The sequence below is a fragment of the Ochotona princeps genome, chromosome 5 (genome assembly GCF_030435755.1).
Source record: "Ochotona princeps isolate mOchPri1 chromosome 5, mOchPri1.hap1, whole genome shotgun sequence".
In the NCBI taxonomy this organism is placed as follows: Eukaryota; Metazoa; Chordata; class Mammalia; order Lagomorpha; family Ochotonidae; genus Ochotona; species Ochotona princeps.
In genome coordinates, this window is record NC_080836.1 from 60,832,445 (window position 1) to 60,852,194 (window position 19,750).

General features: G+C 37.7%; 1 protein-coding gene across 3 annotated transcripts in view; it reads left to right on the plus strand.

Moving 5' to 3' along the window:
- Positions 1 to 19,750, plus strand: part of PPP1R1C (protein phosphatase 1 regulatory inhibitor subunit 1C) — a 118,954-nt gene that overhangs the window by 51,493 nt on the left and 47,711 nt on the right. For 2 of the 3 annotated variants that reach the window (XM_004576996.4, XM_004576997.4), the window contains exons 3-4: positions 6,706 to 6,743; positions 9,511 to 9,571. The exons of the other annotated variant lie outside the window; for it this stretch is intronic. In XM_004576996.4, coding sequence (XP_004577053.1) covers positions 6,706 to 6,743; positions 9,511 to 9,571 — 99 coding nt within the window. The remainder of the gene's footprint in view (positions 1 to 6,705; positions 6,744 to 9,510; positions 9,572 to 19,750) is intronic. 3 annotated transcript variants of the gene reach the window in all.

Sequence of the window (19,750 nt, forward strand, 5' to 3'; positions counted from 1 at the left end):
AACAACCCACAGTTTTGGTAACTATTTTAATCCTGAGAACCTTAAGCTAGTCCCATGAGAACAAACCTATCCAATCTTTTTTTAAAGATTTATTTATGCATTTAAAGGTCAAAGTTACAGAGGAAGAGAGACCGAGCAAGCAAGCAAGCAAGCAAGCCAATCTTTCATTCATTGCCTTACTTCCCAGATGGCTGTAATGGCACAGGCCAGACCAGGCAGAAGCCAGCAACTGGGAGCTTCTTCTGGATCTCCCACACAGGTGATGCCAAACACCCAAGCCAGCAGCAGGGAACTCTGTAGGAAGTGCAGTAATCCAGACTTCAAACCAGTGTTCATGCGGGATGCTGGCATTTCAGCATCTGACCTTACTCGCAATGCCACAGTGCTGACCTCCTGATCCAACCTTGGGAGAACAAACTCAGTCTCTTAGGAAATCCTTTCATGTGGACCTCTGGGGTACAAATCACATCCAAATCACTACAGAATGAAATAAATACAGTATGATATGGATAGTGAGATTTATCTATACCTATATCTGTGTCTCGAGGTTTTTAGCTATCCTTAGCTCAGGCTAGGGTTTTTCAGCTTGAGGTTTTTATTTACACGATTACACTTTTTTTTAATGTCTGACTGATCCTTTTTGTATATATCTGTTTTTATTTCACCTCTATCTATTTTTGTATCAATATTTCCCATCTTTAAAAAATGTACATATTTTCTTCCTTGTGCCTTTGTGACTCTCAAATACATGGATTGTGAAGACATTTTCAAATTTCTCTTAAGTTTTCACTTCATCTGCAGGAAAGTTATCATCTACTTACTATTTGGGCAGTACTCCTAATTTTGCTTTTCTCCTGGTAGTTTCAAAATTCAATTTTCAATTCTTGATAATTGACTACTTTCCCCTTTTGTGCTAACCTTTCCTTTGTGTTGTTCTTAAAATTGTCTTCATTCAACCCTGGAGTCTTTGATGCTACAGTGAGGTCTCAATTTAGATCTCAAAGATTCCTCTCCTATGGTGACAGTAAACAGAGTCAGTCTTCTATCTCAGGCTGCTTGCTCCCACATCACCTGCTTTCTCCTGGCTCCTTCCTTTAGGGAACCATGCCTTTAGCATTGATGAGAGTCCTGCTGCTGGTGCCAGACAGTAAGTCTGACTTCTATTCCTTCCTTTTCATGGAAGTCAGTCCCTCTGCTAGGTTGCCTCTGTCTGCTTCTGAATAACGATTCTCAGGCCCAGGACTGCTTCCCTACGCAGAACATTTTGGCTTTTGATGACAGTGGTCCACAGAGTTGCCTTACTGAATTTTGACTGTGGCTCTATCTTTTCAGCCATCTCTCTTTATGTTTCATCTGTCATTGCTATGGCTTTTTGGGCAAAGAAGTCTTCCAAGCATGAACTTCCAACACTATTTGCCTTGGAATTGCTCCAATTTCCTCTTAACTGATTTTTTGCCTCACATTTCAAAATAACTGCCTAAAAAAGAGAAAAAGACTCAAGTGATCCTCTGTTATCTAATCTTATCATAACTTCGTATCTTTGGAATTTATTCTAAGAAATCCAATGTCTCTTTACCAAAGCTTTCTAAATATGGGCAAGTACTTGGCTGTGGCTAATATACCAAATAAATAATTTATTTTTATTTTTAAAGTTTCTGTATGGAGATTTGTATAAAAGAACATATTAAAAACACTTGTTTAAAATTTCTTATACACACACACAAACATAAGATTTGATCCAGAAATCTTCCACAAAAAAAGCAGAGCAAATTACACTTTCTCACTTTTCTTCTTAAATTCCCATTTGAACCAACAAGACAATATTTATGAGAATTTGAGAACGGTATTGTTATCTTGGGCTTATAAAAGTGGCTTTAAAATAGAAGTAAGATGGGCCAGCATGGTAACCTAGTGGCTAAAGTCCTCACTTTGCACGCACCGGGGTCCCCTATGGGAGCCAGTTCATGTCCTAAGACTTGGGACCCTGTAACCATGTGGGAGACTCTGAAGAAGTTCCTGGCTTCTGGCTTCGGATAAACTCAGCTCTGGCCATTGCTGCCACTTGGGGAGTGAATCAGCAGATGGAAGATCTGCCCCTCTGTCTCTCCTCCTCTCTGTATATCTGACTTTCCAGTAAAAAATTTTCTGAAATCTTTCAAAAATATATCTTTATTTAGCATTTATTATGAGCAAATACATGCCATACTACTACATTGTGGCATATAAGTAATCAACAAGCAGATGGATTTGTTTCATGAAATACTGGCATTATAATAACCATGCGAATAGTTGTTATTGTGTATAAAAAACTATAAAAGCTATAAAATAATCAAACATCAAGGCTAATCCATTTCTTAACAGGTCATCTTGGGAGATAGTCACTAATGGTCACATTGCAGGGGATGGAATCATACATAATATGAGACTTTACAAATATAGAGATGGGAGCCGTGGTATATGTATGGTAGGGAGTAGGGTGGGGTGGGGTGACTTTTAGTTGAGGATGGGGAGGTATAGTTGGGATAGATTTTCTGCAGGGGATGTCATTTGCACAAAACTCTGAGTAGTATTCTATTTAAAGAAAGGCACTTCAGGAAAAGAAGGACAACATCACAGAAGCAACATGTTGGGAATACATACCATCAGACACAATCATATTTTCTTTTTATTTTGTCCCATCTCTCCTCACTGTCAATCAGTAAATACATCAAAGTGAAGGGCTCTTATTATTATTAGACTTGTACAAAAATCATTTTTTCTAAACACATCTCTGATCATACCAGTTTTCAAAATTTTAACCTTTTATTTTTTTTTAGTAAGTTTATTCCTACTCTTTCCTCTGTCATTTTAATTGGCTATATATAGCATTTCCTAAAATGCTATATTTATGGCCTTCTTTCCCACTATGTCAGTTACTTTATTTTTAAACAATAATTGTCATATTTGCCTTAAGTGGGAGGGAGAAAGGAGAAGGAGAGAGAGAGAGAGAGAGATTGCACATCCACTAGTTCACTCTCTAAATGTCTGCCACAAACAGGGTTAGTCCAAGATGAAACCCACAACTGGGAACTCAGTCCCAGCTCTCTCTTCCACATGCACAGAAGGGACATATTACTTGAATGGTTGTCTGTTGCCACCCACACGTTCATTCTCCAGAGAATGCAATGGAAAATGAACCCAGTCATTCCAACACAAATGCAGGTACCCCAAGTGTCCTCTTAACCAAATGCCTCCCCATCACCATGCTATAATGAACTTCTGTTGTTCTTCAAAGTATACAAAGAATCATAATAATAATCACAAAACACTGTTGGGGTGATTTTTGTTTGTATTCAGCATTCTCTTTTTGCTTGTTTACAATGTTAATAGACTTGGAATTGACAACTGTTCTTGCAGTTAAGATTCTGACACCAGCTTCCTGCCAATGCATACCCTGGCAAACAATGGGAAATTGTTCAAGTAATTGGATTCATTCCACCCACATGGGAAATACACATTGCATTCTGGATTTCTGGCCTCAGCCTCAACTTAATCATGGTCCTTGAAGGCATTTGGAGAATGAATCAATTGATTGCAGCTCTCTCTCTCTCTGCCTTTCAAAAACGTTTCCAAAAATTAAAAATAGACAGGCCCGGCATGATAGCGTAATGGTTAAAGTTGTCACCTTGCACGTGCCGAGATCCCATATGGGCACCGGTTCTAATCCAGGCGGCCCCGCTTCCCATCCAGCTCCCTGCTTGTGGCCTGGGAAAGCAGTCGAGGTCGGCCCAAAGCATTGGGATACTGCACCTGTGTGGGAGACCCGGAAGAGCTCCTGGCTCCTGGCTTCGGATTGGCTCAGCTCCAGCCATTGCGCTCACTTGGGAAGTAAACCATTGGACAGAAGATCTTCCTCTCTGTAGATCTGACTTTCCAATAAAAATAAATAAATCTTTAAAAAAATTAAAAATAGACTTTTTTTAGAGAGAGTTTCAGATTACAGAAAAGTTGAGCATAGAATACATTGAGGAGCTGGTATGGTAGAATAGTGGTCATGCTGCCTGCAACACTGGCGTCCCATAAGGATGTTGGTTCAACTTCTGGCTGCTCCACTTCCATTCCTATTTCCTGCAAATTTGCCTAGGAAAGCAGTGGAAGATGGTCTGTTTCCTTCAGCCCCTCTCTCTGTTATGAGAGACCCAGATGAAGCTCCTGGTTTCTGGCGTCAGCCTGGTCCATCCCTTGCCGTCGTGGCCATTTATACAGTGAACCAGCAGGTGAAAAATCTCGCTTTGTTTCTCTCTGTAATTCTGCTTTTCAAAATGAATTAACAAAAAATCTCTTTAAAAAAAAAGTTGGAAAAAAGAACACACTAAGTCCAATATATTTTATTCATTACCCATAATCTCTCTGTCACTGACATATTATACTGGTTAATAAAATATTATAGTATGATAATTAATGATAAATATTGGTATATTACAACTAACTTAATACTTAGTTCAGACTTCCTTTAGGCCCTGATTGCTGCTGTTTCGCAATAGGATCCCCTGTGGGATTCCCCATTTACTTACTAGGTTTCTATAGGCTCCAATTGGCTAACAGTTTCCCAAGCTTCTCATTATTTCTTTATTTATAAAAAGTTTTAAGATTTATTTTAAAATAAGAGTTACAGAAAGAGAGAGAAAGAAAGAGATCTCCCATTTGCTGGTTTGCTCCCTGAATGGCCACCATGGCCAGGGTTGAGCCAAGCTGAAGCCCAGGAATTTCCTCCTATTGTCCATGAGTGCAGGGACCCAAACCCTCGGACATCCTCTTCTGCTTTCCAGGCACATTAGAAGAGTGCTGGATCAGAAGTGGAGCTTCTGGGACTCAAATTGGTGTCCATATGGGATACCAGTGCTGCAGGCAGTGGCTTTACCCAATATGCTACAGAGCTGGCCTACGTGTATGTGTTTATGTGAGGTGCTTGGAAGGCAGGAAAGAGTAACCTCTCTCCTGGATTTTGAAACAACCTATAAAGGGAAGTATAAATGTGCTAAAATCAGGGGATCTAATGAAAAAATGTTTCTTTCTGAATCACTTTGGCTTGAAAGTCATTTAATTTTTACTCTTCAATCTCAAAAATAAAGAATTCGGTGTTTTTGAGCTTTGTTCCATGATATACTTCTTATGTTACCACAACTCAAGAACAGAGTAAACACTTTTTTGATTAAATTATGCAATGGATTCAGTCCTCATATTTACCTGAAAAGCATGCTAGTTTAGTGTATATTACACTTTGACAGTAGGAGAAGTACAAAGTTGAATGTTTGAAGTTTGTTTTGTTCCTACAATATTAGGTTATATGTTCTGAATGAAATTTGAACACTTTTGAGACAAAAGCATAATATTAAGAATCTTACTACCATTTTAATAATCCATGAAATATAACATATGTACTATTGCATATCTGACAGTGAAGTTACTTGTTATGACCAGATTTTACATTGATAGAATTATTCAGTTTGACATACAGCTACTTGATAGTGAGCCAGTTACTTTGTTCATTGTCATAAAAGAACTGATTACTATCCTAAACCAATTTCCCTTCCCCTATATGAGTTAAAATTTATTAAATATTTTTATAACTTAAGTTTTTATAAGTGAGATCACATTAGAATAAACCATGATTGCATAGTTTCCTTCTAGTTGTTTGATCATTTGGTCTCTTACCATATGAAATATCAACTTCATACATGGTTGAATTTTTATAGAAGTTTTTTTGCACTATATATATGCACACACACGTACATATATGTATGAAAATAAGTGTGTATGCACAAGCTTATATCCTCTTATTGTAAAAGGAATGCATGCTTCGATGAACATAAAGAACAAAGTAATATTGATAGTTATAAAATACACAAGGTTATTAATTCAAATACCCAGTGGGGACTACAATTAACATATTGGTATCCTATGCATATATATGCACCTCTCTAGTTAGATTTAGTTATTTCCAAAATAAAAATGTCATGTATAATTTTGACATAGGTGAAATGTTTCGCTTATATATTTTCATGTCTCTCTATACACACACACACACACACAAGCAATGTGCCTGAGGAGGAAGCATAGCCAGGATATGCTCCCTTTGTGGAAGGGACCTCTGTGAGCTCACCTTCCTCTAACCCATCCTTCGTGTAATTCTTTAATCCACAGGTTTTGTAGAAGTTGCCTGGGCTTTGTCATAAGAAATATCTAATAGACTGATTTTTTTCAAGGGGCATTTTGAAGAGAGTCTGCTATCTTTCTTGGAGCTGTGTGATGTGACTGAGTGGGGAAGGAGGGAGGAAATTTGACAGTCTATTGTCACTCAGGCCACAGTAGCAGCAGGAGCAAAAGGGAGTTGTTGAAGTCTTGAAACTGTGAGGGTGATGATGCCAAGGATTGTCTCAAGTGACTTTTTTGGCTCCTCTTTATGACTTGCTGAAAAGTAATAAACATACGGAATGTGAAAAGGGATTTTTTAAGGATTATTACTATTATGTTTTTAAGTCTGGAAAAGAAGGTTATCTCAGAAGGACGCCACGCCCTCTATCTATCTCACCTTCACAGCTCTGAGCCATAGTTATTACATAGGAAATAGTCATTAAGCCATTTTGATATGTGTTGCTGAAAACATTGAAACTTATGCAAAAAAGAGATTAGAGGTCTAATGCATTATATCTACTTTTATTACAGAAATAGATGACAAGAGAGTGACTAACACTCAAGGAGACGTAAGTTTGTTTTTGTTTTCTGTAATTTTTAATATAAAATTTGAATATAGCTAAGATAAATTATTTCAATTCCTGATTGAACGAATAGTAAAATGGTGACATTAAAAGCTATGCCTCTTGGTTACTTTGATTATTCACCTACAAAATGCTCTCACTTGCAACAATTCTAAAATAACGCACAATGGCAAGATATGGTAATTATCAATTCAATTTAGTGAATGATTGTGTGTGAGAACTAAGGTCTCAGACCAGGTAACATGGCATCCCAGAGGAATGAGATGGTGGGTGTAGGAGAAACAGCTAAAGGTCCCCTGCTGTGAAGGAAAGAAGAGACTTAAGTCAACCTCTGGGGAGACAGAAGTCCTTCCAAGCCTGTATAACCAGATCCAGATGATTTCACCAGGGCAGGTCTTCAGCACAGTGGTTTAGACGCTGCTTGGGATGTCCACATCCCGTGTTCGTGTGCCAACTCTACGTTTAATTGCAGCTTTCTCTTAATGCACACCCTGGGAAGCTACAGCTGATGGCTGGCTCTCGTGATGGAATCCCTGCCATCTCTGTTCAAGACCCAAATGGATTCTTGGATTCAGTGGGTCCCATCTCCAGTTGTGGCAGATGTTTGGAGAGCAAACAAATAGGTAGAAGATCTCTATCTCTATCACTCTACTTTTCAAATTAATGCATATATATGCAAGAAGTATTAAAAAGATAAGTGTATTTAATTTCAAATTCAGAAGCAAGTCTGAAAAATGTCACTTTCTACCTGTCAGTGGACAGGAACAGACAGAAAATAGCAACTGGGAAAAACTAAAGGAGCTGATATTATAGTACATTCAGAATAGAAAGAAGTGAGTAAACTTGTGTCAAGAAATGGAACAAATACTGATTAGGATGGTGTATCAACTATAATTAATTCCCCAAAACCTCATGTGTAGCCATACAATTAACGAGAAAAATTCAGGAAGGATAAAATAGCAGATAGCATCCCTCAGATTTTTGGAAATATGTAGTGAGAAAGTAAGTCTGAAAAATGTTTAAAAAGTAAACTTTTACATAAAGCAGTTATTGTTACTTAAGGAGTTTCACTACTGTTACTAAACAATAGTAATAAATCACTTTTCTATAGAATAAATTCTCCACTTAATCTGTAAGTATGCTTACGAAAGTAAATATGCAAGAAACCCCAGGAGTGATTGCTTTTCAAAATGTAACCAGTATGTCTGAAACAATGGCTATGCCAATCATCCACACATTTAACACTAACGTGGAGTGACTGTGCCTGCATCAGCGCATAGCCAAGTGGCACGAAAATATCCTCTTCTAGGCAAATTTGCTGCACTGTTTGTTCAGTTGACATGGATTTGGCAAATGATTAGATTTTTTTTACATTATTTTAAAAGATTGTTGTGGCACTATATAAAATTCAACATCTATATGATAGATTTGAAGACAATTAGGGTTTGTTATACGCAAGGAAAGATACCTAAGGTTCAGAATCAAACTTTTACTATCTAGGTGATTGCAAGTTGTGTAGATTGCATTCTCTTTAATATGCATGGAAAGGTCAGCACAATTCCTCAAAAATATCTTGTGACTATTCATATTTGAATTATTCAAAGCAAAAAAAACCTCCCTAGACATTCAAATTCATTAACATTCCTACCCTTGTCCCATTAAAATGTAAATCAAAATACCATAGATTCCTTGCCAAAAATTAAATTGGCCATATACACATACATAATTAAATAAAATAAATCATATTTACATCTATTACATATGTAGCTTTATATCATCATCTGTATTTTTAATTCTGAAATGTAACCCTATTTTTATTGTTTTAAAATGCAAAAATTTTATTAAATGATTTAATATTGATCCACTCTTATCTTAAGAGTATTATACAGCCCCTCCCTTTCTGTCCCCATGAAAGCCTAAAGCTATAAATCCTCATCTTGCAACTGCTGAGATCCCATATGGGCACCGGTTTGTGTCCCAGCTGCTCTACTTCCCACCCAGTTGCCAATTTGTGGCCTGGGAAAGCCGTGGAGGATGGTCCAAAGCCTTGGGACTCTGCACCCACATGGAGACCTGGAAGAATCACGGGCTCCAGGCTTCAGATTGATTGGCTATGGCTGTTGTGACCACATGGGCAATAAACCAGTGTATGGGATATCTTCATCTCTCTTCAATAAAAATAGATAATTTTTTAAAAAGAGAGTTATACAGCTGTTTCATGAGGAGAGAACTTATGAACAAATTAAAAAAAATCACCTCCACATTGTAATTCCAAATAGCGAAGATATTTATTTGAGCATATCAATTCAAAAGGTTACTTTCTAAGTAAGGAACCCTAAATCTTCCCTGACCTTTCTAAATCATCCCATGAACAGGTATTATTAACCCATATACACAGCTTTTAAGCACATTTTGTCTTAGAACTTTTTTTCTCAATTGGAAAAGATTCATTTCTGTTGTTTTTATAATAAACTAGTAAATAGATTTTCAAAAAATAAGTTAATGAGAAAATACAAAGCATAGTTACAAGACTGCAACGAATGACAATCTTGGAATAAAATAGAGCTTGTGGCCTTGTATACTTCTTAAACTTGAGATGCAATGGGCTTGTGGGTACTTTTTCATTGATTACAGTTTTATGTCATGATGGGGAATCACAAGGCTCTTTGAAACATGGCAGCATTTATTTCTCTCACAGTGTGTTTATGTTATATTCCTATCAAATATGTCGCTTTTTCCTTTTTGTTCACAGTCACAGAATGCATCCCCTAAACAGAGGAAGCAGAGCGTGTATACACCACCTGCAATGAAAGGTACTGTCCGGGTACTGTTTGGGATTGTCATAAGCATTGAGTTGTGTCCGACAGACTGCCTTGTGGATCTAGGCTCAGTTTACAGTGACATCTTGTGATGTGCAGGTAGATACTTAATTTAAAAGGCAATTTTGCTAAATGTGAGATGGATAGTTGAAATAACAATTACGGATCACAGAATGTCAGCATTGACTGGACAAGAAGATGCTGGACTCTATGTTTGGTATACGCTTGCAATGGGGGAATCTCAACTGAACTTGAGCTGTGGTTATGCAACAAGGTGGAGGAATCCACCATAGTGGGAGGGTTTGGGGACGGGTGGGGAGAATCCAAGTACCTATGAAACTGTGTCACATAATACAATGTAATTAATGAATTAAAAATAATAAATAATTTAAAAAAAAAGATTTTTCTTTCACCTTTATTCACACATTTTCTTTGAAAGGATTTTTCCAGAAGCCTAAATTATTATTCCCAATCTTGCCAGATAATTACTTTTTTTTCCTTGTGTAAGCAAAGCAGAACAACATGAATTTTGGAGAGATTTCACGTAAAGTATCACAGCAGTGTCATGTGTTAGGAGCAGCTCCAAGCAGTCCAATCAAACAGTTATCTGCTGTACATGTAACAGCTGTTGCAATAACAACTACAAGAGTCAGATTCTCTGACTTTTCCAGAATTTCCTCCACAAATGGCAACTATTGAAATAACTTCTAAATGTATCAGTATTTAGACCAACATCAGTTCCAGGAATGACTTCTTTTATTTCTCACACAAAAATGTTCCTGACACTAGGCAGAGTCTGTTCGGTGCAGTAGCTCATGTTCCAGTCTGGCGCTTGGGCTGCTGGCCCGGGGCTTTGTCATACACTCATCCAGCTCAGTTTCAGCTTCGTGAGAGGCCAGCTGAGTAGCTTCCTCTGGAGTTCAGAGAGATGTCTAAATTGGGAGTGAAATTTTCCACTCTGTATTCTCTCTAGATTTGGGGCCTTCTCAGGGAAGGGGGATATAAATGGACACATTAATAGCCACTTGCAGTAAACTTCCTTCCTGTGCAGCTATACAACACAATGTTTGCTTGTTTGTGTGGCTGCAGTAAAAAATGCAATCTTAAATGTCATGTTTTATTCCAGTCTGTTAGGTATCCCTCTTTGTATGTAAGTGCAGCCATTTTAAGAATATTTTATCCAGAGGAAATAATTTTGTGCTTTGAAGACACTTCAGTTTTGGCAATAAAGTACAAGAAATGAAAGATGTATGTTCAATCATTTATTTATTTCCTCTGTCCTATTTTAGATAAGCTTAAGCTAAATAAAGCAATGCTGTCCTCACATCCTCAGAGAATAAAAACATTACTTTTTAAAGGAAGATCAAACTGAAAGCCCTAAGGGCCCATGGCATTCATTATATTTAGCTATCAAATATCGTAAGAATGAAAATCCCATTCTTATGAGATAGGGAAGTTATTTCTATTATACATTATTCACACAATTTTACATTTGCAATTCTCCGCAGATGGCAATTCAGTGATTATTTCTTCTGGTTATGTTACAGACTTGAGGAAGCTTGGTGATACTTTCAGGAGGATTTCAGAGTGACAGGACAAGGCACACTGGTCCTCATTTATAACTAGTAAATAACTTGCTAAATCTCCTTATGATAAAACAAAAAGCTAATGCAGCACATTTTATTGTCTATCTTTCCCTAAGAACTAGAAATGAATATTCCAAAACAAAATTAAGCAATGATAATATAGGATATATTGTGAGCACATTAAGAGGTTCCGATCACAAGCAAGATGAACTGAACTAATGAAATGGCATTGAAATGCTAAATTGTGTGATACAATTTCTCTGACATATTGAAATCTTTGCAGTATAGTAGAATACACACTTATTGAGAATGAAAAAAAACCAACATTTGTTGTAAGAGCAAAGAATCAACGGATGTGCTTAAAGTACTGAAAAAATTTGTTCTTACAAACAGGCCAACCAGGGCTTCACGAAAAGCCCAGTGAGCAATTGATTAGCAAAACAAAACTAAACAAACTAGTAAAACTCATTTTTTCTCATGTCTTCTTAGATTGTCAGCAGTTAGGGAATACAGGGGCCAGTGTAGCAAGACAGATGCCTACTTAGGCTGTTTCACATGAATCTACAGGCAGAGAAATACCCTATCTCCTACACACACTCATTTTTCTCCTTTTCAGTTACTATGATATAATTATGATGAGGGCAGGATTTCACAAACAGGAAAGAAATAGATTAGAAGGAAATCAATTTTGCAGCCACACTATCGGGACCTATATATTGATATCTCATATATTGCTATATTGTAACTCCACTCTTAATATACATGCAGGCCTCCTTTCTACATTTGCACCAAATTTCTTCACTTGAATATCACTGAGCTTCTCAATTTTAATATGGCCAAAATCACACCCATTGTCTCTACTGGTTTTCCTTAATTCAAAAACCTTGCCTATCCTTTGATTCTTCCACCCAGTCCATGGTCTTCTTTGATAGCTGTAACTTCAGGATGCATTCCTCATCTGGCCATTTTCTTTTTTTTTTTTATAGCTTATTTTCATTAAATGTTTTAAAATTAATTAATTAATTTTTGACAATTTTGACATAATTAGGGTAAAAAGGTTCAAGCACTACAGGAAGATGGGCAAGACAATTAGTTCCATATTGTTTCCTTAATATATCTGATGTAAAAGGGGATTTTAAGGGAGAAGCCCCACCCAATTTCCCACCCACCCCACGTCCCAGATGTGAGGCATGCTCCGAGGGCCTTGCTCAAGTCGTTTTGATAGTTCAACAGTTATGAATCACTGCCACTCTCACCACTCCAAGCACGATGAGGTCATTGGAGAATCCACTGATTGACATAGTCCATCATAGAGTCTCCGTTTGCCCAGTATTTTCATTGCCAACATATACCTGAGGTGGTTGATTGACTTGTTCTGTCCTCTGTCTTTTGATGGTTGGGGTTCTGAGTCCGGAAGCTCGATTGGGGGGGATCCCCAAAGAAACTTTGAGGTGTTCCCAGACCAGATTCTTGTATGTACTAGCAAGCACAGGGCCCGGCACAGTCCATTGCCCCGATCAGCTGGTGATTGCAATTCCTGGATTGGTTCTGTTTCCATCCCTGTCTCCCACTGGAACCAATGGGTGTTTGCAGTCCAGCCTGGTTCTGCCCAGCACAAACTCGGCCCTCACATAAACCAGTGGGAGCTGCAGCCTAGTTGGAGCAACCCACAATAACCCCCACCAGGCGCGCCCCCTACCCTGGTTTGCCAGTATGTGTGGCAGACTAGTCCAGTCTGTCTCACATCCCCTTCTGCTCTCATACATGTCATGGGTATTAAAACCTTGTTCCATCTAACCAGCTCAACTATCCAGCCTTCACAGATGTTGTTGGATGTCTGTCTAGCCACCCCTGCCCCTGTCCAAGTTTTCCTGCCCTCCCATGTGGGGTGGTAACCCAAGAGGGAGGAGCCCACTATTGCCCTCCCAGGCCACTCCCACTCCCACATTATGGGGTTCTGTGGTTTAACTTGACAGAACTAGCCCCCAGTGCCAGCTTCTGCCAGCTGATGCTGTGGCTAAGCCCCAAAAACCCTCACCCACTCTAATTGTAGATTGCACCAGTAGGAATAATTAGCCCAGCCTGGTTCTTCCCTGATCTGGTCCACATGAGGCGCACAGGTGTTGTAGCCCTGCCTAGTCTGGTCTACCCCCATCCCAGCTCACACTCTCCAGTGGGAGTAGCTGTCCAGCAAGGGAACCACCCCTTATTCCCCTGCCGGCTCTGGCCCCTCCCTTCCTGGTTCTCACGTGTGCTGGTTGGGTGCTGCGTTCACACATCTGGCACAGATAGCCTCACCTTGGCATTCCGTGTTGTGCACTGCTTTCACTGTGACCGAACCTGACTCAACTCACACTCTGTTCTGGCGTTCGGATTTGCCAATGGATGACGTGAACTGATTCAGCCTGGTCTGCCCCCCATCCATGCCAAATGTTTGCCAGTGGGACACTTTCCATGACCTCTTCTGGGCTGTTTCCCTCCAAGGTTCTTGCAGGGTCTCCTCCATCAGAACCCCTCCAAGTGCCAGAATTCATGCATACCGGTGGGTCCATGAGCCAGCACTACTCAGTTCACCTCCTGTCCTAGGAGGAACAGTGCATCTGGCCATTTTCTATCTCTTCTCTTGCTATTGTCTTGTCTAACCCATTGCCCTGTCCAGACTTTACCTGAAATGGCCTTTTTACTGTCCTTCTTCCTTTCATGTATGTATACAATGTGATCTCTATTAGAAGGGGCAGTAACCTTCTAAGTTTCCAATAAGATACCAACAGGTATCCCCCTAATCAAAAGTTTCACTGACTTCCTTTCACATTTAGCATAAAGTTGAAAATTTAATCATAGTTTCCAAGCTCCTGATTGCCCTGAATCTGATCTTTCAATCTGTCTCCTTTCTTACTGCCAATTGCTCATTGAGATCTGACCTCACTGAGGTTCACACTATTTTAAAATATCAGAAACACACTTTTATTTTTTATAACATTTGTATTTCCCATGTTCTATGAGATACTTCATCTTTTGTGGTCTTTTAGATGCCTAAGTGAATGCCATCTCCTCAATGAAGTCTTCCTTTCTTAAACAATTTTTGTAACACAGCAATGGGTCTTTATTATCATCATGATCTCTTTATACACTGCCTTGGTATAAGTTTTTGCATAGTCCTCACCAAGGTGTAGTTATAGCAAGATGTCTATAACAAGAGTATCTTCAATAACTAAAACAGCAACTGGCACATAATAAGTATTCATTAAATACTTGAAAAACTGGACTTAAATGAATTGGTGGCAACAAGTGATACTGTTATCCACTCAGAAGCAAATATCACTTTAGCCTTGTTCTAACTCTTACTGGTGACTTTTTATTTTTTCTTTGCTTTTCTCTCTGCCTGAATCTCCTTCCATTTGTGCCTTCCTGTCTTCTGCTTTTGTATTTTTATTTTCTCCCCACTCCTCTCTGGCCAAAGCAAAAATGTGATTTCTTAAATTAATTATCATCCAGTGTTGTATCAGCTGGACTGGATGGACAAATGGAACCATTAACTTGTTGTCTCTGCCCGAGGCTTAGCTCCTGGATGGAATGGTTTGTGTCCAAGGCAGCAGCATCATACGATACAAACATTGGGATGTGAAACGAAGGATCTGCATATGGCTAGCTTTCTACAGAGGTATCTCATGGATGACACATCTTACTCAGTCCTAGCAAGTGATAATTGAACTCACAGTTGTTCTCACCATTTTTACACTTAGCAACATTAAGACACTGAAAAGTGTCTTAATTTAAGTGTCTTAAAGTAATTTAAAGTGTAACTACTTTAATTATTATGTGATAACTGAATATTTTTCATTGCTTGTAACCTCAGAGTATTAAATTGGCTATGTTCTCTTGAGGATTCTTGTTTATTAGGCTTAGTGTGGAGCCTGATAATCAAAAGAGCTCTCATGGTTAAATTATCGTGTATAAAGCTTTTGATCTTGTCCACATAAAATCAATTATCTTCTGTTCTTCTTCTCAGAAATAGGACTTTCCATCTGCCTGCATTCTAGGAGTCTATAAGAACTTCTTACTCTGTCTTGCTCTCATGGTCTTATGGGTTAGATACCATAATAATTCTTCCATCTTCCCTGTTTGTTGCCACCGTTTCCGTGACCAGGCTACAAGTCACACTTAATCTCTTTGTTACGTTAGGGTAAAACTAGTCATTTGTTATTCAGTTTCTCTCCTCCAACCCCAATTCTTCAGTTAGCTAACTGTAGCCAAATTGAACTAAAAAAAATAAATAAAGTGACTATGTTACATCATTGGCTGAAACACTTTAATTAATTTCATTTGCCTTAGATTAAAAAAAACCTACCCCAGAAATGGGTTTCAAAAAAGCACCTCTCTTGGCTTCATCCAAAAGTACCATCACTTCTGAATCTGGAAAAAAAAAAAAAAACAAAAACGGACATTCTTCCCTGGGCTTAAACTGACTTTCTTGAGTGTTCCTTTTCCTTATTCTTCATTCAGCCAGTTACTACGTGTAATTCAAGACCTTTCTTCAAAGCTGAATTTCTAAAAAGAGCTTTCCTACCATTCAAACTCCCTAGAGTGATAAATCTTTTATTGGACCCCCCTACAGCCATATTTTTCTCTATATTCTTTCATTACAAGTAACCTTAATGTCCATGTATTTGTTTAGTGTCTTCCTTTCAAATTAGACCAGATATGATCTATATGGAAGCAAGGACAGTAACTCCTATTTTTTCATTAACGTATGTGTAGGTCCTAACATAATGTTTGTGAGATAAACAATACTCATAAGGTACATTTTCAAGCATTTTATACATACCAAAAAGGCACCCAACCCTTTACTGTTAGCAAAAGAATGATTTATCAAGAACATCTGCCTTTTTCCTGGGAAGTCTAACCAATAGAAATATCTATCTGTTGAGGCTCCCTTCAAATTTGTATTCGTGGATTCTTTCTCTGTGTTTTGTTCTATTTGTGGCAAAATTTAGAAGATCACAAGCCCAAATGTTTTAAGATATCTAACAGCTTCTGTATAATCCTTGACTTTAATTTTTCAAGCTAAAATATCTTGATGTCAATAATGTCAGCCATAATCCTTTGACATTCAATCTTCATCTCCTTTGATAAGTGTCATTTTGACTATATCATTCAAAATCAACCTACTCATTCAGTGTGATCTTGCCAGAACAGAAGTGAAGAATTAGATTATTCCTGACACCTCTTTCAATCCAGACAACTTAATTCTATCCATGAAACATGAAACCTTATTAGCTTTCTTTGTAGGCTTACTGCTTGTTGACAAATAGAGAGTTAACTATTAATTCAAAATGCTTGAGCCTTTACACTTACTGCTTTCCATAATATTTATTATTCATTCCTCATTTAAAAATTATATGCTTGTTTTGCAAAGTAAGTCAGTGCAAGTTTGTCATCCCAATTGCATTTTCTATTGTTAGAGGCAGGCTATTACAGCACTGGTGTTATATTTCATAATTTGATTCTGTCATCCATTTATTATCAACTGTTTGAATAGTGTTTCATTGACAGATAAGATAAATTATGTTTTATATTTTTATCCAAGATTGTATTAAGCAAACAAAACAGCCAGGAGAAAGAGAGTCTTACCCCACATGCACTAATTCCCTTCAATGCAATCATTTATCAGTTCTGAAATGTACATATTATTTCAGGATCCCATCCTTTCAAACCAGAGGTTATCATAAGCACTTTTGTTACACTCAGTGTTATGTTTCAGAATGGTGTTCACATTTTGATCTGTAAAGATGAACCATAAATTTGTGATGACAGAAATAGATTCTGAATAAAAAACACATTTTTCTACTAACAAGTATAAAATTGTACTTTATAATTATGTACGCAAAAAGTTCTGAGGATTATCAGAAAAACAGCAGCAGATGACTGGATGCCCACATATATTTACCTAATGTTCATATGATAGTTTGCCCTGTAATTTATAGAACCATAAATTAAATTGTTGCTGGATAGTTAAATAATGTTTTCAGAGAAGCAAAGGGGATTTGAATCTTGGGGCAGGAAATAGCTGAATCATTTCTACCCCTATTCTCTGTGTGTGTGTGTGTGTGTGTGTGTGTGTGCACTTTACTGGAATGCAAGTGCCCTCTACTGAAGAAAGCAAAGTGTTATCGATTTAAGTGGAAATCTGAACATTAAACCAAGTAGCTGACTGAAAACTGGCTTTGTATAGCAACCCATCAGCATTATGTTACCATTTTTAATGCACAGCAAATCAGATTTTTTCATTTACTTCTGAAAAGCATCTTCTTTTTCAGTCTTTATAGTTTCTTGTAAAAGAAAAGTTAGCATTTCCAGTGTCCAGGAATTGTATTTCTGACATGTCAAACTGCTCTTTAAATATTTGGGGATTTTACTGTCTAAAGGAATTTTTCCATGAAAAGAAGAACATGATTTTGGTATTTTATCTTGAGTTAACACACTTTCAATAAAGTAAGGACTACAAACAGGAAATTACTTGGAGAAGAAATCAAATAAACCCAATAGGAAAGCTGATGTGGTTTTGGGGGATGGTAGTTGATAGTGGCATGGATTGGGTATGCAATATTAACTAGAGGGTAATATTCATGGTAGATAAAGTTAATGAGCATAGTAGCTGTAGGGCATCCAACATGGAAGCACAATGACTGGCACATAAGTGAACAGGTTACATCTCAGTGCCACCACTCCTTACCTGCTTGACCTTCAGAAACTCAATGGAGTTAACTTTTCTTCTCTCTTTGGTAAAATAGAGGAAGCATATCTATCATGTGGAGCCCAAAGTGAAACAAACTGTGCAAAGAAAATGTGTACAAAAGACATACATTGGTGGGGGCTGGGTGGGGCTACTATTTGAGTGATTAACAATTGAACTCTGGGTTGACAGTAAGACAATCCTACCTCCATTTCTACTCAAGTCTTCAGAGTGGAAGAATGAGACGTGGAGAAAAATGGAGTGATGAGGGGATACAGAGGAGACCCCCAGTATTTGCTGTCATCTGAATTTATTGAAAAGTCATATGGAGACGTCCTATGAGACATGTGTATCATCAGTTTCTGCAACATTTACTCCACTTTAATTTGGCACCAGCAGCAGAGAGATTTGTGTAGCTCATCTTTCACATCTTGCTTATTTTTATACAAAATCTGACACGCCTTCATTTACTCTAGCTCCTGCCCTAATGTGCCATACCATGTATTTCATACCTCTCAGAGACATTGCTATTTATATTAGCAAGGCTTGTAGTTCAAAATGCTGAGGATCAAAGGGGTAGCTAGTGGTTCATTTGGGAATTCTTAAGCAGGTCACATAATGAATCTTTTGTGCTTGAGGGCTGAGCAGCAAATCACACTTTATAAATATAATCTCTAATCAGACAACTATGGAAAATTAACAACAGTTATATAAATTCTGATGTGACCTCAAATGTTTTATATTGTGATGCAAAACATTCTCAAATGGAATAAACTAGTTGAATATCCACTGAATATTGAAAAACAAGCAGGGGAATATGGGAACACAGAATTTTGCCTTCCCCAGATCATTACCATGTTTTGTATTCCTTTATAAAAAAAAAAACCACTTCTGACCCTATGTGCATGTTCTGCAGGTATTCATCACAATTGTCTTTCCAAATCTTGACCTTTTTTGTTTATGCTGGTTCTGTTTATTTACTGTGTGGGGTGCGGCTTATTTATGCAACTCCAGAAATATTTTAAAATTTTAGTTAAAGGGCCAATCTAAATACATGAAAGTCTTGCTTCTATTTTTCATTTTGAAGCCACATATGCTCCTATTTCAATTTCTCCTTTATTATTTTTTAATTTCTCTTGCTAAGATTCATGTCCATCTTTTTTCTTATCTGAGTGGGGAAGGTGGCTTCTGGTTTCCAAAACCATATGGAAGTATTCCTTTTATGAAAACTACAAAGATGGTTTTGTTTCTGAGTTCAACACTGAAAGAAGCAATAGAAAAACACTGCAAGTATGAGTGAAATTCATTTCTCATGGAGCTGCTATGAATTATTAATGGATCTTGAAATGAACCAAACTGCAAATTTAAAATTTGGAACTATAAATGAATGTATCTTATATGGTGCCACTTGAACATTTGAGGAGAGCATGAGAAATCAGCATGCATTCCTTCATTTTCTTTACATATCTGCCTGTTTATAAATTAACATTTTTTTTAAAAAGATTCATTTGTTGATTCAAAAAGGCAGAATGACATCTTTTCATCTTCTAGTTCACTCTGTCAGGAATAGCCAAGGCTCTATCCAGGACCCAGGAACTTCCTCCGAGAATCCTACATAGGCAGAAGGCATCTGCGTACCTTGGTCATCCCCACCGCCTTTACAGGCAAATTAGCAGAAAACGGAAGTAGAAGGTGATAGCCAGAACTTGTACCCGCTATGGCATGGGATGCAGGCATCATAAGCAGCAGCTTGATGTGTTAGTTCATTTCAAGATCCACTGTCCCTAAATTAACCTTTTTAGTTTACAACAGCTTCCTATCTTTGAAGTAAGTTTAAAGTTAAACATTTGTATT